Source organism: Pongo pygmaeus, chromosome 1 (genome assembly GCF_028885625.2).
Source record: "Pongo pygmaeus isolate AG05252 chromosome 1, NHGRI_mPonPyg2-v2.0_pri, whole genome shotgun sequence".
Classification (NCBI taxonomy): Eukaryota; Metazoa; Chordata; class Mammalia; order Primates; family Hominidae; genus Pongo; species Pongo pygmaeus.
This window is the reverse complement of record NC_072373.2, coordinates 183,152,090-183,175,803: the sequence shown is the minus strand read 5'-3', so window position 1 is coordinate 183,175,803 and position 23,714 is coordinate 183,152,090. Positions and strand designations below refer to the sequence as shown.

The 23,714-nt window shown below is 45.4% G+C and overlaps 2 protein-coding genes across 15 annotated transcripts in view; one reads left to right on the top strand and one right to left on the bottom strand.

The window, feature by feature from the left end:
- Nucleotides 1-14,635, bottom strand: part of STIL (STIL centriolar assembly protein) — an 81,463-nt gene extending 66,828 nt beyond the window's left edge. For 5 of the 14 annotated variants that reach the window (XM_063656530.1, XM_063656558.1, XM_063656540.1 and 2 more), the window contains exon 1: nt 14,367-14,501. The gene's annotated coding sequence lies outside the window, so the exon portion shown is untranslated. Of the gene's footprint in view, nt 1-14,366 lie in introns of all 14 variants that reach the window. The other 9 variants (XM_054488867.2, XM_054488884.2, XM_054488893.2 and 6 more) reach the window with 6 other exon arrangements.
- The window catches only part of CMPK1 (cytidine/uridine monophosphate kinase 1), a 46,023-nt gene continuing 36,886 nt past the window's right edge, over nt 14,578-23,714 (top strand). Inside the window, exon 1 of the mRNA XM_054488852.2 lies at nt 14,578-14,913. Coding sequence (XP_054344827.1) covers nt 14,743-14,913 — 171 coding nt within the window. The 5' untranslated portion in view covers nt 14,578-14,742. The remainder of the gene's footprint in view (nt 14,914-23,714) is intronic.

Here is a 23,714-nt window from a genome sequence, read left to right as displayed (position 1 = left end):
AACTCTGTGTCGGCTTCTCATGTTTATGATTTTCTTTAAAACTACTTTGATATTAGAAAGAGAAATGTAGTATGAGTTAGATAAAAAGGAAGGGGTGAGCATAACACATAACCCCCCACTCCTTAGGTGTGGGCTGCACATAATGATATTTCTTCAAAGTGTATAGTATTGGGTTGGGGGAGAAAGGCAGAGGGAGGAAAGTGACTTTACAATGGGAAAACCTGACAAACACTACTTCAGGTGGGTCATCAAGCCAACCTCAATAGTTATGCTGATAGTAGGTACACTTCTTTGTTTCCTTTTTTTGTTTTTTAGAGACAGTGCCTTGCTGTTGCCCAGGCTGGAGTGCAGTGGCACAATCATAGCTCACTGCAACCTCAACCTCCTGGTCTCAAATGATCCTCCTACCTCAGCCTCCAAGTAGCTGAGACCACAGGAGGGTGCCACCATGCCCAGCTTTTATTTTTTTCTTCAGTAGCAAGTATTCTCTCTATATTGTCCAGTCTGGTATTGAACTACTAGCCTCAAGTACTGGGCCTCCAAAGTGCTCAGATTCCCAAAGTGCCGGGATTGCAGGCGTGAGCCACAGCACCCAGTCTACTATGCACACTTGATACGATGTGATTAAAATGGCACTTTAGGCTGGGCACGGTGGCTCATGCATGTCATCCCAGCACTTTGGGAGGCCGAGGCAGGCGGATCACCTGAGGTCAGGAGTTCGAGATCAGCCGGACCAACATGGAGAAACCCCGTCTCTACTAAAAATACAAAAAATTAGCCAGGCGTGGTGGCACATGCCTATAATTCCAGCTACTCGGGAGGCTGAGGCAGGAGAATTGCTTGAACCCGGGAGGCGGAGGTTGTGGTGAGTAGAGATCATGCCATTGCACTCCAGCCTGGGCAACAAGAGCGAAACTCCGTCTCAAAAAAAATGGCACTTTAGGCCAGAGGCGGTGACTCACGCCTGTAATCCCAGCACTTGGGGAGGCTGAGGTAGGTGGATTACTTGAGGTCAGGAGTTCAAGACCAGCCTGGCCAACAAGGAAACCCCGTCTCTACCAAAAAATATAAAAATTAGCCGGATGTGGTGGCATGCACCTGTAGTCCCAGCTACTCAGGAGGCTGAGGTGGGAGAATCGGTTGAACCCGGGAGGCAGATGTTGCAGTGAGGCGAGATCATACCACTGCACTCCAGCCTGGGCGACAGAGTGAGATTCTGTCACAAGAAAAAAGCAAGGGGCACTTTATCTCTGTGGTCTTCCTCCCATTAACCTATAACCTTATATTATCCTGAGAAAGAAAAATTCTAATAGTGAGGAATCCTGTAAAATGCCTGACCTGTACTCCTCAAAACTGTTAAACTCATCAAAAACAAGGAAATTCTGAGAAACTGTCAGAAGTCAAGAGAAGCTTAAAGAGATATGATAACTAAATGTAATGTGATACTGTGGATGGGATCACAGACCGAAAAAAACCTCATTAGGTAAAAACTAAGAAAGTCTAAATATAGACTTTAGTTAATAATAATGTACCAATATTTGTTCATTAACTGTAACAAATGTACCTACCATACTAATATAAGATGTTAATAATATGAAAAACTGGGTGTAGGGTATGGAACTTCTGTACCATGTTCTCAATTTTTCTATAAATATAAAACTTCTAAAAAAATAAAGTATAGCCCGGTACACTCACTTGCGTCTGCAGTCCCAACACTTTGGGAGGCTGAGGTGGGTGGATTGCCTGAGCCCAGAAGATCAAGGCCAGCCTGGGAAACATAGTGAGACTCCATCTCTATTCATTATAAAATATAAAATAATTTTTAAAAAACAAACAAAAATCCTTCCATTAAGAGACAATAACCAAAAAAAAAGTGTTTTAGAGGCAAAATTTTTTTTTGAAACGGAATCTTGCTCTGTTGCCCAGGCTAGAGTGCAGTGGCTGGACCTCAGCTCACTGCAACCTCTGCTTCCCAGGTTCAAGCAATTCTCCCTGCCTCAGGCTCCCAAGTAGCTGGGATTACAGGTGCCCGCCACCACACCTGGCTAATTTTTGTATTTTCAGTAGAGACGGGGTTTCAGGATGTTGGCCAGGCTGGTCTCGAACTCCTGACCTCAGGTGATCCACCCACCTCGGCCTCCCAAAGTGCTGGGATTACAGGTATGAGCCACCGTGCCTGACTGAGGCAAATTCTTAGGATTAAAAAAATTAAAGAGTCTATTACGAAGAAAAAAGGAAAGTACAAGGTGAGAGCTGAGGCATGTGCTAATCTTTTGAACAACTAAAAAGCATGTCTTCCTTTTTGCTTAGTAATAACACAAATACCAATGAGAATTCAATTAAACATTTTATTAACACTGGACTTTTTTTGTATGGAGTCTCGCTCTGTCTCCCAGGCTGGAGTGCAGTGGCACGATCTCGGTTCAAGCAATTCTCCCTGCCTCAGCCTCCCAAGTAGCTGGGATTATAGGCACCTGCCACCACTCCCAGCTAATTTTTGAATTTTTAGTAGAGACAGGGTTTCACCATTTTGGCCAGGCTGGTCTCGAACTCCTGACCTTGTGATCTGCCTGCCTCAGCCTCCCAAAGTGCTGGGATTACAGGCATGAGCCACCATGCCTGGCCTACCACTGGACTTCTAAGCAGGATATGCATTTAACGCTATGCATAAATACTTTTTGACTGAAATGAAAATTATTGACTTCATTTTAGGATAGGAATGATTCAGCGTTATATTTAGGAGAGCTTGGAAGTGACTAAAGAGCTTATTTCCCCAGATGTTTTCTTTTTTTTTTTTTTTTGAATTATAATGCAATAATCAATAGCTTTGGGGATCTGACCCCAATTCTGCCATTTAATTTCTCTGAGATTGATTTTCCTCATTTGCATATTGTACATTATCATAAAAAAGAGTTAATGCATAATGAGTGTGAAAGTTAAAGGGGCCACCCATATATTATTATTAGTCTAGGTGTACTGGCAATTGACATTATTAATAAATGAGCAACACATTGCCCTGTGTTCAAAGAGATTAAGGGAACTGATTTGTTAAATCAGAAAGAGAATAAGGGCTGGGCGCAGTGGCTCACATCTGTAATCCCGGCACTTTGGGAGGCCGAGGTGCGCAGATCACCTGAGGTCAGGAGTTTGAGACCAGGCTGACCAACATGGTGAAACCCTGTCTCCACTAAATATACAAAAAAATTAGCCAGGCATGGTGGCAGACGCCTGTACTCCCAGCTATTCGGGAGGCTGAGGCAGGAGAATCTCTTGAACCCGGGAGGGGAGGTTGCAGTGAGCCGAGATCGCGCCACTGCAGTCCAGCCTGGGCAACAGAGCAAGACTCCGTCTCAAAAAAAAAAAAAAAAATTAGCCAGGCGTGGTGGCACATGCCTGTAGTCCCAGCTACTCGGGAGGCTGAGGCAGAAGAATCGCTTGAACCTGGGAGGCCAAGGTTGCAGTAAGCCGAGATTGCGCCACTGCACTCCAGCCTGGCGACAGAGCGAGACTCCATCTCAAACAAAAAGAAAGAGAATTAAGTTTAATGGAATAAAATCTACAAATGCTATACCAAGGACCTACTATACACTAAGCTTTGTGCTAGCTGGTATGGGGAGTTGAAAGGACGTGATAAGCATAGAACAGGGAAGGCACAATTTTATAGGCTGTGTAATAAGAGGTAATTACCCAAAGCAAATATGAATAATTGTTAGATGACAGGCCAGTTTAAGTAGACTGAAGATATACCATGCTAGTCTTTGATCTCTGTTTATATATATTTATGTGTCATTTCTTTTTTTTTGAGATGGAGTCTTGCTCTGTCACCCAGGCTGGAATGCAATGGCGCCACCTCAGCTCACTGCAACGTTCGCCTCCCGGGTTCAAGCAATTCTCCTGCCTCAGCCTCCTGAGTAGCTGGGATTACAGGCACCCACCGCCACGCCCAGCTAATTTTTGTATTTTCAGTAGAGACAGGGTTTCACCATGTTGGTCAGACTGGTCTCAAACTCCTGACCTCAGCTGACCCACCCGCCTCGGCCTCCCGAAGTGCTGGGATTACAGGCGTGAGCCACACTGCACCTGGCCATTTATGTGTCATTTCGAGACACTGTGGAATTGCTATTACTTTTGGCCCTTACAGAGAAAAGCTACTGGTTTTATTTTTTAAATTTCCAAGTTCTTTAGTTTGCTTCACAGATAACCATTTCCAGTTTGTCATTTTTTTAAAAGTATGAATTTGTTGCATAAACAATGTTATAACAAGAAAAAAATCATAAAAGGAAAAATTCATCCAGAATTCTATATTCTAACTGCTGTAGACTGAATATTTGTGTTCCCCACAAAATTCATATGTTGAAGTCCTAACCCCTAATATGATAGTAAGTAGCTGGAGCCTTTGGGAGGTGATTAGGTCATGATGGCAGAGCCTTCATGAATGGGATTAGTACCTTATAAAAGAAACCTCCAGAGAGCTCCCTTGCTGCTTTCTTCCCTGTGAAGTCACACGGAGAAAATGGCTGTTTATGAACCAAGATAGCAGGCCCTCACTAGATACCAAATCTGCCAGCTCCTTGATCTCTAACTTCCTAGCTTTGAGAGCTGTGAAAAATAAATTTCTGCTGTTTATAAGCTACCTGTTTATGGTATTCTGTTATAGCAACCCAAAGACATCAATTGTTTTTCCTTATTCCTTTTCAGTCCCTGTCCACATGACATGGTCTTTATGATTAGACTAAGTAAATGTTCAGTGCTATAAACCCTGATGGTGCCTGCTAACAGACTGGCTATGGGGATTAAAGAGCTATTGTTATCACCAGGAACAGGGAAGTTGGAATCTGTTATTTCTCCTCTTCCTGGTTCTGTTACTTATTACTGTACTGTTTCTCCAAACACCCAACTTTCCCTTTCTCAATTTACACTTCTAAGCTAAATTGTACTACTGATTTTTAAAAACAACTACAGCTTTGCTTTTAAGACACATATTTTTATTTTATTTATGTCTATTTTTTTAAAAAAGATGGGATCTCTCTCTGTCACCCAGGTGGGAGTGCAGTGGCAAGATCTCAGCTCACTGCAGCTTCAACCTCCTGGGCTCAAGTGATACTCCCACTTCAGCCCCCTCTCCGCCCCAAGTAGCTGGGACTACAGGCGTGCGCCACCACACCAGGCTAATTTTTGTATTTTTTGTAGAGATGGGGTTTCGCCATGTTGCCCAAGGTGGTCTCAAACTCCTGAGCTCAGGAGATCTACCTGCCTTGGCCTCCCAAGGAGTGCTGGCATTACAGGCGTTAGCCACTGCACCCAGCCTTAAGAAACATATTTTTAAAAGATTGCTAATCTGTCAACTTAGGCCAAATTCCTTTTAGACACTTAAAAATCTTAGGAGCAGCAACAATTACAATTTATGTCTCAAGTCATGTTGACTTATTTTACTTATTTTTTAAAGTTTGGATTATTTGGAATGAATACAATGATCAAATATCACATATTGGTAAATTCTCTGAAAGTATTTACTAAACTGAGCTAATGTACCATCATCCTGATTTTGCAGACAAAGAAAGTGCAGGTATAACCAACCTACCTAAGCTTCTAAAGTTAGCAAAGATGCTGTAAATTCAGCTAAAGACAGTCAGTCTCCCTTCACTGGTCTGCCTGCAGTTCTGCAGTATGAAGCTAAGCTCAGCTGACAAAGTCACTAACAGGAGAGCAGTCATATTGTCTGCTGCCAGATTTGTCACATCACATTTTTTTTTTTTTTTGAGATGGGCTGGGCGCGGTGGCTCAGAGATGGAGTCTCACTCTGTCACCCAGGCTAGAGTGTAGTGGCATGATCTCTTCTCACTGCAACCTCCACCTCCTGGGTTCAAGCAATTCTCCTGCCTCAGCCTCCCAAGTGGCTGAGATTACAGGTGTCTCACCACTCCCAGTTAATGTTTGTATTTTTATTAGAGATGGGGTTTCACCATGTTGGTCAGGCTGGTCTCGAACTCCTGACCTCAGGTGATCCACCCACCTCAGCCTCCCAAAGTGATGTGATGTGGGCCAGGAGTGGTGGCTCACGCCTGTAATCTCAGCACTGGGAGGCCAAGGTGGGCAGATCACCTGAGGTCAGGAGTTCGGGACCAGCCTGGCCAACATGGTGAAACCCCATCTCTACTAAAACACAAAAAATTAGCTGGGTGTGGTGGCGTGAGCCTGTAGCCCCAGCTACTGGGGAGGCTGAGGCAGGAGAATTGTTTGAACCTGGGAGACGGAGGTTACAGTGAGCCGAGATTGTGCCATTGTATTCCAGCCTAGGTGACAGAGCGAGACTGCATCTCCAAAAAAAAAAAAAAAAAAATACTATGTTTCCCTGAACTAATGTTCAGAATCTTTGAGAACAGGTCCTTTGATAAAGCCTCACAACAATAACCAAGCAAATCTGAGTAGCAGGGACCTTCATTTTAGAAACTCTATTAAGTATCAGGTTATGCAATGTACTAAGCATCACTCCAGGAAATAGATTACAATATAATAGACAGCTATGAAGGCCTGAAGACAAAGCATGCACCTGCTTGCTTAAGAGAGTGAATCATGTAACAATAACACACGGTCATGCTCTTAGTTCAATGCTGTACATAGAGTAATCAGACAGAGTCCCTTCCTTCATAGAGCTCTAAATCTAGTGTGGAGATACCCAAAACAACATAGGCCTACAACAGAAATAACAAGGGACATGGTGGGGGAGGGTAGAAGCACAAAAGAGGTGCACCTAACCCAGTCTTGGGAGGTTGGTTTTTTTTTTTTTTTTTTTTTTTTTTTTTGAGATGGAGTTTCGCTCTTGTTGCCCAGGCTGGAGTGCAATGGCGTGTGCCTGTAATCTCAGCTACTTAGGAGGCTGAGGTTGCAGTGAGCCGAGATCGTGCCACTGCACTCCAGTCTGGGTGACAGAGCCAGATTCTATCTCAATCAATCAATCAGTTTTTCAAAAGAGATGGGGTCTCACCATCTTGCCCAGGCTTGTCTTGAACACCTGAGCTCAAGTGATCCTCCTGCCTTGGCCTCCTAAAGTGCTGGGATTACAGACATGAGCCACCATGCCCAACTTTTTTTTTCTTTTTCTTTTTTTTGAGACAAGGTCTCACTCTGTCATCCACGCTGGAGTGGCATGATCACGGCTCACTGCAGCCTCAACCTCCCGGGCTCAAGCAATCCTCCTGCCTCAGCTTCCTGAGTAGCTGGGATCACATCTGTCTAATTTTTCTAATTTTTTCTAAAGACAAGGTCTCACTAGTTTGCCCAGGCTCAAGCTGAATTCTGAAACATGAATATAACATAGGCAGCAAAGGGGAGTAGTCAAGGCTGGGAAAATGAAAGTATGGGAACAGATATCTATCTCTAAGAGGCAATTATGATAAATAGGATTGATGAATGGTGACAAAGCTTATTTCTTAATCCCCTACAAAGGGTGCTAGGAACATAGATATACCGTGAGGATAGTATGCAGGTAATGAATGTATGTGAAAAGACCTAAGGTACTCAATGATAAACATCTATGGGTAAGGGTGGGTTTTAAGGATAGCTCTTGCTATACATCTTTCTGAGATCAGTCTTCTAGTCTGTAATATAACATATTTTGACAGGATTTTTGTGAGTATGGAACTTTTCATAGAGTCAGTGTTGTATAGAAATGCAAATTTTAAAGTCAAACATGCTGAATTTGAACTTGACTTTGTCATCTATTGCCTTGTGGGGTTTTTTTGTTGTTTATTTTTTTTTTTTGAGATGGAGTTCCACTCTTGTTGCCCAGGCTGAAGCGTCATGGTGCGATCTTGGCTCACCGCAACCTCCATCTCCCAGGTTCAGGCGATTCTCCTGCCTTAGCCTCCCGAGTAGCTGGGATTACAGGCACCCCGCCACCACACCTGGCTAATTTTGTATTTTTAGTAGAGAAAGGGTTTGGTCAGGTCAGGGTTTGGTCCAAGTTGGTCAGGCTGGTCTCAAACTCCCGACCTCAGGTGATCCACCTGCCTCAGCCTCCCAAAGTGCTGGGATTACAGGCGTGTGGTGAGCCACTGCGCCTGGCATTGCCTTGTGGTCCTGGCTGTATGTAAAATGATAGTACTAACTTCACAGCATTATGAGAATTTCATAGGCAAGGCAAGGCTGATATTTAACTAGTACCCAACTGGAAAGGCTGTATTGGTGATTAAAATATTGAAACACGCGGGGCATGGTGGTTCACGCCTGAAATCCCAGCACTTTAGGAGGCTGAGCTGGGTGGATCACTTGAGCCCAGGAGTTTGAGACCAGCCTGGGTAACATGGCAAAATCCTGTCTCTACAAAGAATAGAAAAATAAGCGAGGCATGGTGGTGCACACCTGTAGTCCCAGCTACTCAGGAGGTCAAGGCTAAAGTGAGCTGTGATGCGCCACTACACTCTAGCCTGGGCAACAGAGTTAGACCTCGTTTCAAAAATAAAGAAACAACAAAAATATTGAAACATTTACATATGAGTTGGCATATAGCTACTTCCCTAAGCACTTCCAGTGTCCTCCAACTCTCCCCTGGGACACACTGGACCTCCCCACAATCTAGCAATTAGAAGATATCTGAGGCCAGGTGCAATGGCTCACACCTGTAATCCCAGCACTTTGTGAGGCCAAGGAGGGCAGATCACCTGAGGTCAGGAGTTCAAGACCAGCCTGACCAACATGGCAAAACCCTGTCTCTACTAAAAATGCAAAATTAGCTGGGCATGGTGGCGCATGCCTGTAATCCCAGCTACTCAGGAGGCTGAGGCAGGAGAATTGCTTGAACCTAGGAGGTGGAAGTTGCAGTGAGCTGAGACTGCGCACTATACTCCAGCCTGGGCAACAAGAGTGAAAGTGTGTCTCAAAAAAACAAACAAAAAAAAAGACAGCACAGAAATCTTTACAGGTATTCTGATAGATTTATTTTAAAAGTTGGAATATTATCCAAAAAATGCCTGGCACATAGTAGACATTTTTTTTTTTTTTTGAGACGGAGTCTCGCTCTGTCGCCCAGGCTGGAGTGCAATGGTGTGATCTCGGCTCACTGCAACTCCGCCTCCCAGGTTCAAGTGATCCTCCTGCCTCAGCCTCCTGAGCAGCTGGGATTATAGGCACCTGCCACAATGCCCAGCTAATTTGTATTTTAGTAGAGATGGGGTTTCATCATGTTGGCCAGGCCGGTCTCGAACTCCTGAGCTCAGGTGATCCATCCATCTTGGCCTCCCAAAGTGTTGGGATTACAGGCGTGAGCCACCATAGTAGACATTTAATAGATATTAATCAAATGTATTTAGCCTATAGATTCAATCTATGGATATAGTTAGGAAATGCCCCTTTACTGGGTGACATCCACTTATTCTGTATATATTTATTGGGGCATACTATTATTGCATATCTGGTGGCTTACCCTTAGGTGTAATTCAATGCTTCTCTGCCACCTCCAAGGAGCACTAATATATGGCTAAGACAAAATGGATTCCTTGGAGACAAATTAGGATCAAGATGCTAAGCGGTAGACCTTACACTGTGGACAAGCAGCAGGATTGAATTTTCAAGCATGAGTGTAGTATTGTGTCTTTTATTAATTCCATGTACTTGGCTTGGCTCCATGTGACTGCCAGTGTGATAAAATAGGCCCAAAGCTACTTGGAGATCCTCACTTCCTTGGAGTATTTCTCTTTTTGAGTGTTCCTATTGATCTGGTCTAGCTTGCCGGGGAGGAGTCTAAGAGATGGAAGGTTATTTAGGCCTGCCTTGATTATACAAGAGAGTTTTCTCTAAGCTCTATAAGATCCATCTCAGCTCACTAAATCTAAGGTTCCACAGACGGCTTTTGGACCCTGTAGCAACTTTAAAACATGGCACCAAAATTCCTGACACTCCTCTTGAGAAGTAGGGCCTATGTACCCTCTCCTTGAATCTGGGCTCTGTGTGTGGTTGACTGAAAGAATATGATGAAAGAAGAGTTGCTGTGGCAGTTTCTAAACCCAGGTTTTAAAAACTGGCAGTTTCTACTCCCCATCTCCTGGAATGTTTACTCTTGAAGAGTAACATTTAGCCATCATGCTGTAGAAAGAAACCTAAGCAACTCATGGTAAACCCCATGGTCTTTAGGGAAAGAGGGTTTCCACAATGTTAGGGAGAGCCAGTGTATTTTCCAGCTTCCCGTCTCTACACCAAAATTAAGTATTGACACTCATAAGAGGAAAAAAAGTATCCTCTATCAGCCATGTGAATGAGCCTTCTTGGATATGGATCCTCCAGCCCTCAGCTGAGCTGCCCCAGCTGATGCCATCTGGGATGAAGATTAGCTGTCCCCACTGAGCCCAGCCCAATTTTCAGGTAATAGGCAAAATAAATGTTTCTTGTTTTGGCTGGGCGCCGTGGCTCATGCCTGTAATCCCAGCACTTTGGGAGGCTGAGGCGGGCGGATCACTTGAGGTCACGAGTTTGAGACCAGCCTGGCCAACATGGGGAAACCCCGTCTCTACTAAAAATACAAAAATTAGCCGGGCATGGTGGCGGGTGCCTGTAATCCCAGCTACCCAGGAGGCAGAGGCAGGAGAATTGCTTGAACCTGGGAGGCAGAGGTTGCAGTGAGCTGAGGTCGTGCCACTGCACTCCAGCCCAGGCGACAGAGCAAGACTCCATCTCAACAACAATAACAAAAGGCAGGGCTTGGTGGCTCACGCCTGTAATTCCAGCACTTTGTGAGGCCGAGGCAGGCGGATGACCTGAGGTCGGGAGTTCGAGACCAGCCTGACCAACATGGAGAAACCACGTCTCTACTAAAAATACAAAAAAATTAGCCAGGTGTGGTGGTGCATGCCTGTAATCCCAGCTACTTGGGAGGCCGAGGCAGGAGAATCGCTTCAACCTGGGAGGCAGAGGTGGTGGTGAGCCGAGATTGTGCCATTGTACTCCAGCCTGGGCAACGAGTGAAACTGTCTCAAAAAAAAAAAAAGAACGTTTATTGTTTTAAGTCATTGATTTGGGAATGGCTGTTTTGTAGCAATAGATAACAGGAACAGACTCAAAGGGCCAACTAGTCATAAAGTGTTTTTTTGCCTCACCTTGTCATTCCTGGAAATGACTCCCTGGAAAACCCTTGGCAGAGATGGGTGTCTGGGTTTCAGTTTTTAGAAATCTTTCCACATTAATATTTTCCTTAGTTGCCTAACATAACTGGCAGAAGGAGACAGGCAAGGAACAGGACATTAAGTACTCAACCAATTGTGGTCATAATCATCCAGAAAGATTTTTTTCTCTGTGAAAAATAAATCACCACATATTGCTTTAAGTAGGTATACAAGAAAGTTTCAGACCCAAACCCCTGTGTGGAATCCTTAGTTCTGGTGTTCTATCATGGAAACAACAAAGACTGTCTTTTTGTCTCTGGCCCAAGGCCTTCACTAAAAGTATGCCAATAGCTTCCTAGCCCTTTTTCTCACAGACACCATATCCTTAAGATCTTTTAACTCTAATTGTGTGAACAAAGGGAAAGAAGGCACATTTGTTTTGATATGGCCTTTTTCATACTCCTGCTACCCGTTCCCAATATGACCAATTGTCCTTGTTCTTGGCTGCCCATGTCCTAGCTCCTCCTCCCCAGAAGCTGAAGGGTTTGGAGCCTTCTTCTTTTTTTTGAGACAGAGTCTTGCTCTGTTGCCAGGCTGGAGTGCAGTGGTGCGATCTCAGCTCACTGCAACCTCCGCCTCCTGGGTTCAAGCAATTCTCCTGCCTCAGCCTCCCAAGTAGTTAGGATTACAGGCATGCACCACCACATCCAGCTAATTTTGTATTTTTAGTAGAAACGGGGTTTCACCATGTTAGCCAAGCTGGTTTCCAACCTCAGGTGATCTGCCCGCCTCGGCCTCGCAAAGTGCTGGGATTACAGGCATGAGCCACTGCGCCTGGCCATGTTTTTTTATGTGAAAATTCACATATCTAAACGTGGGTCCCTGTTTTTGTATAGCCTTCAAGCTCAAAATAACGTTCACATTTTAAAATGGATTTTAAAAAGAAATAATATTTTGGGACACACGCAAATTATATAAATTCAAATTTCAGTACCCATAGAAAAATGTTTTGTTTTTGTTTTGAGACAGGGTCTGGCTCTGTTGCCCAGGCTAGAATGCAGTAGCACGATCTTGGCTCACTGGAGTTTGCACCTCCTGGGCTCAAAGGCTGCTCCCACCGCAGCCTCCACCTCCTGGGCTCAAGGGATCCTCCCACCTCAGCCTCCCATCTCAGCCTTCCGAGCATCTGGGACTACAGGTGCACACCACCATCTGTAGTGTAGTGTAGGCCTAGCTGGGCGCGGTGGCTCATGCCTGCAATCCCAGCACTTTGGGAGGCCAAGGCAGGAGGATCACTTGAGCCCAGGAGTTCAAGACCAGCCTGGACAACATGGTGAAACCCCCTCTCTACTAAAAATACAAAAATTAACCAGGCGTGGTGGCAGGTGCCTGTAATCCCAGCTACTTGGGAGGCTGAGGCAGAAGAATCGCTTGAACCTGGGAGGTGGAGGTTGCAGTGAGCCAAGATGGCACCACTGCATTCCAGCGTGGGTGACAGAGTGAGACTCCATCCCCCGCAAAAAAATTTTTTTCCAGCTGTGATAATCCAAAATATCCCATTCTCCTTTCTATGGTGGGAAGGAAAAGTTAGAAGTTGTGTAGAGGAAAGAGGTAGAAATTAAAGGGAGAATGGGAAAGAAGGGCAAACAAAGGCAAGTAGGTGAGGAGAAGGACAGGAAAAGAGACATGGAGAAGGGAGAGACTTATAAATGGGAAAAGAAGGGTAGGAAGGATGGGAATAAGTAAAAACAACAACAACAAAAAGAAAGCAAGGAGAGAGAGTGGAGATGGGGAAGAGCCAGAAAATGCTGAGTGAGCTAACAAAGGACCACCAAAAGAAAAAGGAGAACGGGGGTGGTCAGACAGAGGGCTATACCACTATCTTCCTCTCCTGTTTGCTTTCATTTACTAACGTCCTGGTCACTCTGCACTAAATAGCTTAGTTCCTTTCCCATAGTCTTTGTTCATTCCAGCACTATCTGACTTGAACTTGTACCTGTAGGACAAATCTAATACCCTGGACTCTTAGTTCTAAAAACAGGGCATGCATTCTGCCTCACCCTTCCATTCTCATGGTCTCACCCTGGACCTTGGCATCATCAGAAACTCACAAGCTGGGATATTTCAATTCCAAATATCCCACTCAGACCGGCAGCATCTATACTGCCAGCGCACTTGCTCATATACCCCACTGCAACCTTTCTTGGGCCAATGCTCTAAGACATTGGTCCCTTTCCCCACCACCCTCCAACCTCTCCACTACCAGGCTTCATGTGCCATTATTTGCTTTCCTGTATGGTTTTGATTCTACAGACAGCATCATGAACATTCTCTTGCAAACACTCTCATCACTTGGCCCCCTCTTTCTGTTGTACTTGCCAGGCAAAATCCCAATCCTCAGTAAATGCAACAAGCTGCCTTCTCTACCTGTGCCTGAATGGCCAAACATCTTCAATTATTTTGAATCTGTTACCTCAAATATCAAATGAGCTTTTAACGTTAGCCAGAAGGCCTTTTAAAGGCCCGTATGCACCAAGGCTCAGTTCTTGAACCTCTCCTTTTCTTCTCCCTTAAGATTTTTCCCTAATGAAGGGGGCAGGCGAACGGAGTTAAAGGGCTTCCATTGCAGTTAGAATACAGCCCAAATTCCTTTCCATAACCAAAAGTCCTGATCTGCCACCGACCTCACTTTCTCAACTTTTCACCTTCCATTCTCCCCTCATTTAACTCAGCCCTGGTCTCACTGTCACTGGCCTTTTTTCTTTTCTTTTTTTGAAGCAGTCTCATTGTCACCTAGGCAGGAGTGCAGTGGTGCTATTACGGCTCCTAGGCTCAAGTGAACATCCCAGTAGCTGGGATCACAGGCACGGGTCACGGAGCCGGCTTTTAAATTTTTGGTCGAGACGGGGTCTCGTCATGTTGTCCAGGCTGGTCTCGAACTCCTGGGCTCAAGCGATCCTCCTGCCTCAGCCTCCCAAAATGCTGGGATTACAGGTGTGAGCCACCGCGCCCAGCCAGGCCTTCCTTCAATTGCTTTAACATGCCAAGCCAACTTAGATTTTTTGCACATGCTTTTCTCTGTGGGACACTCTATCCTGGTGTTAGCCTCGTTTCGCTCTTTTCTATCCTTTTGTCTTGGCTTGAATGTCACCTCTTCTGAAGCCTTCTCTGGCGACCCTGGCCATCTTATGTCCTACTTGTTATTTCTTCAAAATCGTAATGCCTTTTGTATCTACTGGTGTTTACTCATTCACACTGGCTACCTCCCCATACCTCACTGGCTGGAATGGAAACTCACTGCGAGCAGAGACTATGGGTTTTGCTCTCCCGCGGATCACGTCCCAGCCTCCAGCTCAGCACCAGGCACTTGGGGGCGCAGAATAAAATATCTGCAGTCAGAAAGCACTAATAACCACCCAAGGGGTGGAGGAAAGCCGGCGCGTACCGCACGAGTGTCGCCGAGACGCCGCCGCAGCGCGAAGCTCCTCCCCTTCCGACAGCGCCGCGAACGCCTGGGCAGCCACGGCGGCGGGGCCGCGGCGGGCGCCGGCTCAGCCCGCCCCTTTCTCCCGCCGCCTCCTCGCCCCGCCCCGCCCCGCTCCGCGCCGGCCGCTGTCAGCTCCCTCAGCGTCCGGCCGAGGCGTGGTGTATGCTGAGCCGCTGCCGCAGCCGGCTGCTCCACGTCCTGGGCCTTAGCTTCCTGCTGCAGAGCCGCCGGCTGATTCTCCTCTGCCCTCCACGTCTCATGAAGCCGCTGGTCGTGTTCGTCCTTGGCGGCCCCGGCGCTGGCAAGGGGACCCAGTGCGCCCGCATCGTCGAGGTGAGGCCCAGGCAGCAGGCGGGTTCCTTGGGGCTTGACGGGACGCGGGCCGGCCTGTCCCGCCGCCCCTGGTCCGCGCCCCCCGGAGTCGCCGAGCCGCAGACTACGAGTCCCGGCGGCCACCGCGCCGCCCGCGTGGCAGTGGCCGAGGGCCGCCGGCGCGCGGCATGCCGGGACTCGTAGTCCGCGCCCGCCCGCTTTGGGGGGCACCGCTTGAGGTCGCTTTGTTCCTGCGCCCCTTCTTTTCTTACATTTTGGGGACCAGATTGGTCTCTAGAGTGGGCTGGGAGAGGGATCCCGGAGGCCAACCTTTGGGGGTCCCCCAGCGCGCAGAGGTTAGCGTGTCGCTGATCGTGTGGCGGGTGAAGGCAGCAGGAGCGCGAATTTGAGTTAGAGGCCGTGTGCGCCCACAGTTGCCTGAAGGGGAAACCTATTTTTCTTCTCCGCGCTTTCCCTCTGGTTCTCTAAACTCCGCACTGTCACCTAACCTGCCTTTACCCTAGAAAGGAGCCCCGTGGGGCGGGGTGTTATTTTAGGCGTGCTGTGGGCTGCCGCTGGCACTCTCGAGCCCAGTCCTCGCAAGCTTTAGGGCGGGGCCAGCCCTGAGGCTCGGCCCGGGTCGGGGATGGGGAAAGCCGAGAGTGCTGTTCTGAGATCAAGCTTCAACCTTTGGCCCTGCTGCCAACTCAACGCTCGGCCCTCGGTCACTTCCTGTCTCCCAGCCTCAGTTAGCCCTTGTAATACAGTAAAAAGAGTCTCTGAACCCAGATTTTCTCAGGATATAAAACACCTCCCAAATGTAAAATGCTGTTACTTTTTTTTCTTTTGCTTTGAGACAGGTTACCAGTTCAATTCTTTTAACAATTTTTGAGCTAGATGTATGGTTGGTTAGCTGCATTGACACTGTGAGAAAAAAAGGCTTCATGGACAATCTGGAGAATGTTTGGGAAAGAAGGAAAACAAGATATCTAGAAACAGAAGAGGCGCCCATTGGTGGCCTCTAGTGAAATCACTCTGAAACTCTGTAACCAACAAAAGTTTTTTTGACCTAGAACTTCTAATTTCCTCCTCTATTAGGATATGGCCAATATTAGCATTGGGCTTTTGCTTCTCTCCTTATATGTTCATAACAATCAACTCCTGTCCTGTATTGTATTCCCTAAATAGCATCCAGAGAAAGTTAGATGAGTTCAACAAGTCATTATGTGTTGGACAGATGTATTTATAAATATTGATCATTTTGCCGGGCGCTGTGGCTCACTCCTGTAATCCCAGCACTTTGGGAGGCCGAGGCTGGCGGATCACGAGGTCAGGAGTTCGAGACCAGCCTGGCTAACATGGCGAAACGTCGTCTTTACTAAAAATACAAAAATTAGCCTGGCGTGGTGGCGGGCGCCTGTAATCCCAGCTACTCCGTAGGCTGAGGCAGGAGAATCGCTTGAAACCAGAAGGCGGAGGTTGCGGTGAGCCGAAATTGCACCACTGCACTCTAGCCTGGGCGAAAGAGTGAAACTCCGTCTCAAAAAAAAAAAAAAAAAATCATTTTAGGTGTCAAAGTGGAACTAGTCCAACTAAAAAAATACATAACATTTACATCCTCTTTAAAAAAATTTTTATTGTTGGTTCTCTTTACTTTCTTTTGTTGTTTTTTTGTTTTTGAGACAGTCTCACTCCGTCACCAGGCTGGAGTGCGGTGGTGCAATCTCAGCACACTGCAACCTCGGCCTCCCAGGTTCAAGCGATTTTCCTGCCTCAGCCTCTGAATAGCTGGGGTTACAGGTGTGTGCCACCACGCCTGGCTAATTTTTGTATTTTTGGTGGAGACGGGGTTTCACCATGTTGGCCAGGCTGATCTTGAACTCTTGACCTCGTGATCTGCCCGCCTCAGCCTCCCAAAGTGCTGGGATTATAGGCATGAGCCACCGTGCCTGGCCTTGTCACTTATCTATTAAAAAGCAAAGAGCCTGGCCACTGCACTCCAGCCTGGGCAACAGAGCGAGACTCCGTCTCAGAAATAAATAAATAAATAAATAAATAAATGGCAAGTGAAAAGTGGGAGTGATTTCAAATTTTTGTTTAATATATGTGATCTCTTTAAATAGCATGATAGGGGAAGGGGCAAAGACTTTACAGTCAAAGAGATATAGGTTCAAACCCTGACTCTGCCATTTACTGTTTCTGTAGGCCCAGAGATGTTGTTACGTTTAGTTCCCTGTGAAAAGGGAAAACATAGAAATGGCTATTTTGTATGGTATTTGTGAATATTAAATGAGGTAAAATATCTGGCACACAGAGACAGATGCAGATAGTTTTTTTCTCCGCTTTAAACTTCTGATCTTATTACCTCTACTTTAAACTTCCTGATCTTATTATATTGGTTATTTTTATTGGTGGGTTTTGTTGTTGTTGTTTGTTTTGAGATCGAGTCTGTGTCACCCAGGCTGGAGTGCTGTGGCACCATCTTGGCCCACTCCAACCTCTGCCTCCTGGCCTCAAGCCATCCTCTCACCTCAGTCTCCTAAGTAGCTGGGATGACAGGTGTGCACCGCCACTCTCTGCTAACTTTTTTTTTTTAGGTTTTTGTAGAAACGAGGGCTCACTATATTGCCCAGGCTGGTCTCGAACTCCCAGACTCAAGGGATCTTACTACCTTGGCTTCTCAAAGTGTTGGCATTACAGGCATGAGCCGCCACGCCTGGCCTGGTTATTTTTATTGCAAAATAGTATTTTTCTTTTAAATTACTTTATGCATGTTATATTTGAATGCATTTAAATACAGTATGCTGTTTCTGAATCATAATATGCCTTTAAAATGTCTGTACCTAAATTAATAATACCCATACTACTACACTGGTTAAAAAATAATCTACACATTCTGGGCTGGGCGCGGTAGCTCACGCCTGTAATCCCAGCAGTTTGGGAGGCCGAGGCAGGCGGATCACGAGGTCAGGAGATTGAGACCATCCTGGCTAACAAGGTGAAACCCCATCTCTACTAAAAATACAAAAATTAGCCGGGCGTGGCGGCAGGCGCCTGTAGTCCCAGCTACTCGGGAGGCTGAGGCAGGAGAATGGCATGAACCGGGGAGGTGGAGCTTGCAGTGAGCCAAGATCACGCCACTGCAGTCCAGCCTGGGCGACAGAGCGAGATTCCGTCTCAAAAAATAAAAATAAAAATAAATAAATAAAAAGCACATAAATGAAATAATAATCTACACATTCTGCAATTATTCTTTATTCTGTTCAGTAATGGCAAATAATATTTTAAACTTGTTAATTATCAGTTACAAGATTCCATGATGAGATATGTTCTGTAATGTATTATATTATTAAGATTTCAACAATTATTTGACGTTAAACTGTTATCTTCTTTAATGAAAATGTCTTCTCTTGAGTCTAGTTGCCGTAAACTTTATTAAGCTGTCAATCAGCTAATTCCAAATAGTTTATAATTTAGCAATTGCTGAATTCCCTAGCTGGCTAGACAGACACTGGAATATCTTTTTTTTTTTTTTTTTTTTTTTTTGAGACGAAGTCTCACACTGTCGGCCGGGCTGGTGTGCGGTGGGGCAATCTCGGCTCGCTGCAGCCTCCATCTTCCGGGTTCAAGCGATTCTCTGCCTCAGCCTCCTGAGTGGCTTGGACTACAGGCGCGCGCCACCATGCCCGGCTAATTTTTGTATTTTTAGTAGAGACAGGGTTTCACTATGTTGGCCAGGCTGGTCTCGAACTCCTGACCTCGTGATCCACCCACCTCGGCCTCGCAAAGTGCTGGGATTACAGGTGTGAGCCACCGTGCCCGGCCTGGAGTATCTATCGTTAGTGAAGACAGCAGTATGTTGTTTTTTTCCTTTGTGAATCTCTTTATTTTGACTCAATATTTTTTTAAACGGGCAATTATAAACTAAATTCCAAAATAATGTAATTTTTGGAGGTTTTTTCCTGTAAGAAAAAAATTATATAAATCCACGTTAAATTCTCCAGTTAATCTGGCTGAAGCTAATGCAGCTCACAGGGCACCTGAAATTGTTACTTTAGTATGTTGATTTCCAACTCAGGCTGCCAGAAGTACATATTTGAGTCCTAGCTACAGAATCTTCAGTTGACAGGAAGAGAAGAAAAAGAGAAAACCAAAAACCCTTAGGGATATCTTGCTGTCTAAGGCACTGAAATTAGTGAAGTGGGTGTTAGAGGGAAGCTGGTATTTTTTCTCTGGAGGTGAATTCTGCTCTGCAAATTGCTCCTGGAGACCTAGAGAAGGTAAAGGCAAATCTGATACAGTGTCTTCTGAAAGTGTTCTGTACTGGGAAGGAAAGATTGGAGGGAGGTTTTTGGATTGATTTTGCACATTTATTTGTACTGATGTTTTTCAGTTTTGTTTGCTTTTCTCCTTCCTTCCTTCTTTCCTTCCTTCCTTCCTTCCTTCCCTCCCTCCCTCTCTCCTTCCCTCCCTCCCTCCTTCCCGTTCTTTCTTTTTCTTCTTCTTTTTTTTTTTTTTACCAAATACCCAGACTTGAAGGAGAATTTGTTTTATTTTCTAATTGTTTGTAAATCTGTGTCCTCTAATACTGAATTTGTTTTTGAAAATGAGCTATTTTCTAAATCAGTGTGATACTTTAAGTTTCCAGAATGGAATTATTGTGCAGTAATTTATTTATAAAATCATGATGGGAATACTGTGTCATTCTTGAATTTTAAAAATTAAGCTTTATTTATATTTGTTGTTTTGGCCCAAATGAAATTATGTCAATGTAACCTAAATTTATATTTGAAAATAACCACCATTTTACATGCATTAGTTGGAAGAAATATTTAAACCTCTCTTTTAAAGATTGTGAACATTTTGCTTACATAAACAAATTATGACTAAAGCTTATAACTATGCCAAATTGCTTTCTGTAGCACCCAGAAAACTTTTTTTTTTTTTTTTTTGAGAGAGGGTCTCACTCTGTTGCCCAGGCTGAAGTACAGTGGCGTGACCTCGGCTCACTGCAACCTCCGCCTCCTGGGTTCAAGATATTCTCCCGCCTCAGCCTCCCGAGTAGCTGGGACTACAGACACATGCCACCATGAATGCCATGTTGGCCAGGCTGGTCTCGAACTTCTGACCTCAGGTGATCCACCTGCGTCAGCTTCCTAAAGTACTGAGATTATAGGCATGAGCCATTGCGCCTGGCCTCACCCAGAAAGCATTTTATCATCTGTGTCAACTTCCTCCAGGGCCTGTGTGGGTAACTTACTTTGCCTGGCCATCCTACTTACTGCACTTAGAAAAAGTTTTGGATGATAATTGACTTTAAGCATATATAAATCAGAAACTTGATTTCATTTATCTTTGTGTCCCCGGTGTTGAACATTGTGCCTGACACATAGTAACTGCTTATTAAGCACTTATTGTAATTATAAGTTGAATACATTGGATTCATAGAGTTTATTGTTTGTCCTGAAGATGTAAAATTTTTAAAAATTCGATCCCCAGAGGGCGCTCCAGTGGCAGTTGGCTCTCCCATTTTCAGGACCAGAGTGTTTGAATATCTTCCTCTGATCTCTGATTTCTTTTTCTTTCTTCCTTTCCGCTTTTTTTTTTTTTTTTTTTAAGACAGAGCCTTACTCTGTCGCCCAGATGGGAGTGCAGTGGCATGATCTCGGCTCACTGCAGCCTCCGCTTCCCGGGTTCAAGCGATTCTCCTGCCTCAGCCTTCTGAGTAGCTGCAATTACAGGCGCCCACCACTACGCGTGGCTAATTTTTGTATTTTTTAGTAGAGATGAGGTTTCACCATAATGGCCAGGCTGGTCTCAAACTCTTGACCTCAGGTGATCTGCCTGCCTCAGCCTCCCAAAGTGCTGAAATTACAAGCGTGAGCCACCGCATCCGGCCGCCCTCTTCCCTCCCCTCCCCTTCCCTTCCCTCCCCTCCCCTCCCCTCCCCTTCCCTCCCCTCCCCTCCCCTTCCCTCCCCTCCCCTCCCCTTCCCTCCCCTCCCCTCCCCTCCCCTTCCCTTCCCTCCCCTCCCCTTCCCTTCCCTCCCCTCCCCTTCCCTTCCCCTTTCTTATTTATTTATTTATTTATTTATTTGAGACAAGCTCTCCTTCTGTTGCCCAGGCTGCAGTGCAGTGGCACAATCGTGGCTCATTCTCACTGCAGCCTCCACCTCCCAGGCTCAACTGATCTTTCCACCTCAGCCTCCCAAGTTGCTAGGTCTACAGGCACATGCCACCATGCCCAGCTAATTTTTTTTATTTTGTAGAAATGGGGTCTCCCCAGAGTGAGATTCCGTCTCAAAAAAAAAAGAAAAAAAAAAAGAAATGGGGTCTCCCTATGTTGCACAGGCTAGTCTCAAACTCCTGGGTTCAAACGATCCTCCCACCTCAGTCTCCAAAGTGCTGGGATTGCATCATGAGCCACTGTACCCAGCCTGTCTTCCTCAGATTTCTCATGTAACACTTTTGTTTACTCTCAATGAATGAATCAATGATATGTTTGTGAAAATCTGCTGAGCAGATTTCCTAGCTCCTCATTACAAATTCTCAAACAGAGCAGCATTCAGAAGAAACTAGATAGGAAAATCCACTGGATATTAAGGTCGAGTGTTTAAGAATATGCTTCCTTCCTTTTGGTGGAATAATAATTTTTTTTTTTTCGAGGCGGAGTTTCGGTTGCCCAGGCTAGAGTGCAGTGGCACAATCTTGGCTCACCACAACCTCTGCCTCCTGGGTTCAAGCAATTCTCCTGCCTCAGCCTCCCGAGCGGTTGGGATTACAGGCATGCGCCACCATGCCCGGCTAATTTTGTATTTTTAGTAGAGACGGGGTTTCTCCATGTTGGTCAGGCTGGTCTCGGACTCCTGACCTCAGGTGATCCGCCCGCCTCAGCCTCCCAAAGTGTTGGGATTACAGGTATGATCTACCATGCCTGGCAAATTTTTTCTTTTTTAAGAAAGTTTACATTATCTGTAAAAGAGGTGGTCCACAGGATACTTGACTCTTCAGAAGCACCACTGTTTCATTAAGTGTGCTTATGACATGGGATTTTTGTTAAAAACTTGGAGGAGGGGAGATCTTCAGATTATTTATTGCCCTTAATTTTGAAAACTTTCATTTTTTGCCTTTCCATTTTAAGTTATATGAGTAACACATGTCCATTGGGAAAATGTTACATCTTTTCTAATCCTGAGATCACCAGTAGTAACTGCTTGTTATGCACTGCTTTCCCATCTCTTTCTCAATGTTCTTGTGAACAAAAATGCAAATATTTATATTTTTTACCTTCAAGTGAGATTATTGTATTTTTTGCTGACTGTATCATGGATATCCTTTCAGTTCTTTACCTATAGATTTAATTCATTTGTGTTTTTTTGTTTGTTTGTTTGTTTTGAGACGGAGACTCACTCAGTCTGTCACCCAGGCTAGAGAACCTTGGCACTATCTTGTCTCACTGCAGCCTCTGCCTTCCAGGTTCAAGAGATTCTCCTGCCTCAGCCTCCCAAGTAGCTGAGATTACAGGTGTGTGCTACCACGCCTGGCTAATTTTTGTGTTTTTAGCGGAGACAGTGTTTCATTAGGTATTTCTTTATAGCAGTGTGAGAATGGACTAATACAGTCTACTTTAAGATTTTTATTTTTATTATTTATTATTTATTTATTTATTTAGACAGAGTCTTGCTCTGTCGCCCAGGTTGGAGTGCAATGGTGTGATCTCGGCTCACTGCAACCTTTGCCTCCCAGGTTCAAGCGATTCTCATGCCTCAGCCTCCCGAGTAGCTGGGATTCGCCCAGCTAATTTTTTAGTACTTTTAGTAGAGACAGAGTTTCACTGTGTTAGCCAGGATGGTCTCGATCTCCTGACCTCGTGATCCACCCACCTCAGTCTCCCAAAGTGCTGGGATTACAGGCGTGAACCACCGATCCTGGCCAATTTTTATTTTTTGGGGACAGGGTCTTGCTCAGTCCCCCAGGCTGGAGTATAGTGGCTCTATCACCGCTCACTGCAGCCACTTGGCTCAAGCGATCCTCCTGCCTTATCCTTCAGAGTAGCTGGGACTACAGGCTCACACCACCAGGCCTGGCTAATTATTTTTTATTTTATTTTTTTGAGATGGAGTCTTGCTCTGCCACCCAGGCTAGAGTGCAGTGGGATGATCTCGGCTCACTGCAACCTCCGCCTCCTGGGTTCAAGCGATTCTCTTGCCTCAGCCTCCCGAGTAGCTGGGATTACAGGTGCCCACGACCACACCTGGCTAATTTTTGTATTTTTGGTAGAGACGGGGTTTCACCATGTTGGCCAGGCTGGTCTTGAACTCTTGACCTCAGGTGATCTGCCCGCCTCGGCCTCCCAGTTAGCCAGGCCTGGCTAATTATTTTTTGTAAAGACAAGGTCTCACTGTGTTGCCCAGGCTGGTACTCACTCGACTGCTTCAAATGCTAAACTCTTCCAGAAACACCCTCACAGATGATAATGTTTACCAGCTATCTGGGTATCCCTTAATCCAGTCAAGTTGACACCAAAAATTAATCATCACAAACATTACACTTATTATATTTCTATCAAAAGTATATGAATATCAGCTTGGATGATTATTTTAATTTTTACAAATTTGTTAATCTATTTTCTGAGGTTTTTGAGAATCTTTTCCTTTTTTTCTTTTTTCTTTTTTTTTTTTGAGACAGGGTCTCACTCTGTTGCGCAGCCTGGAGTGCAGTGGTGCCATCTCAGCTCGCTGTAGCTTCTGCCTCCTGGGTTCAAGAAATTCTCCTGCCTCAGCCTCCCAAGGAGCTGGGATTACAGGCCCGTGCCACCATGCC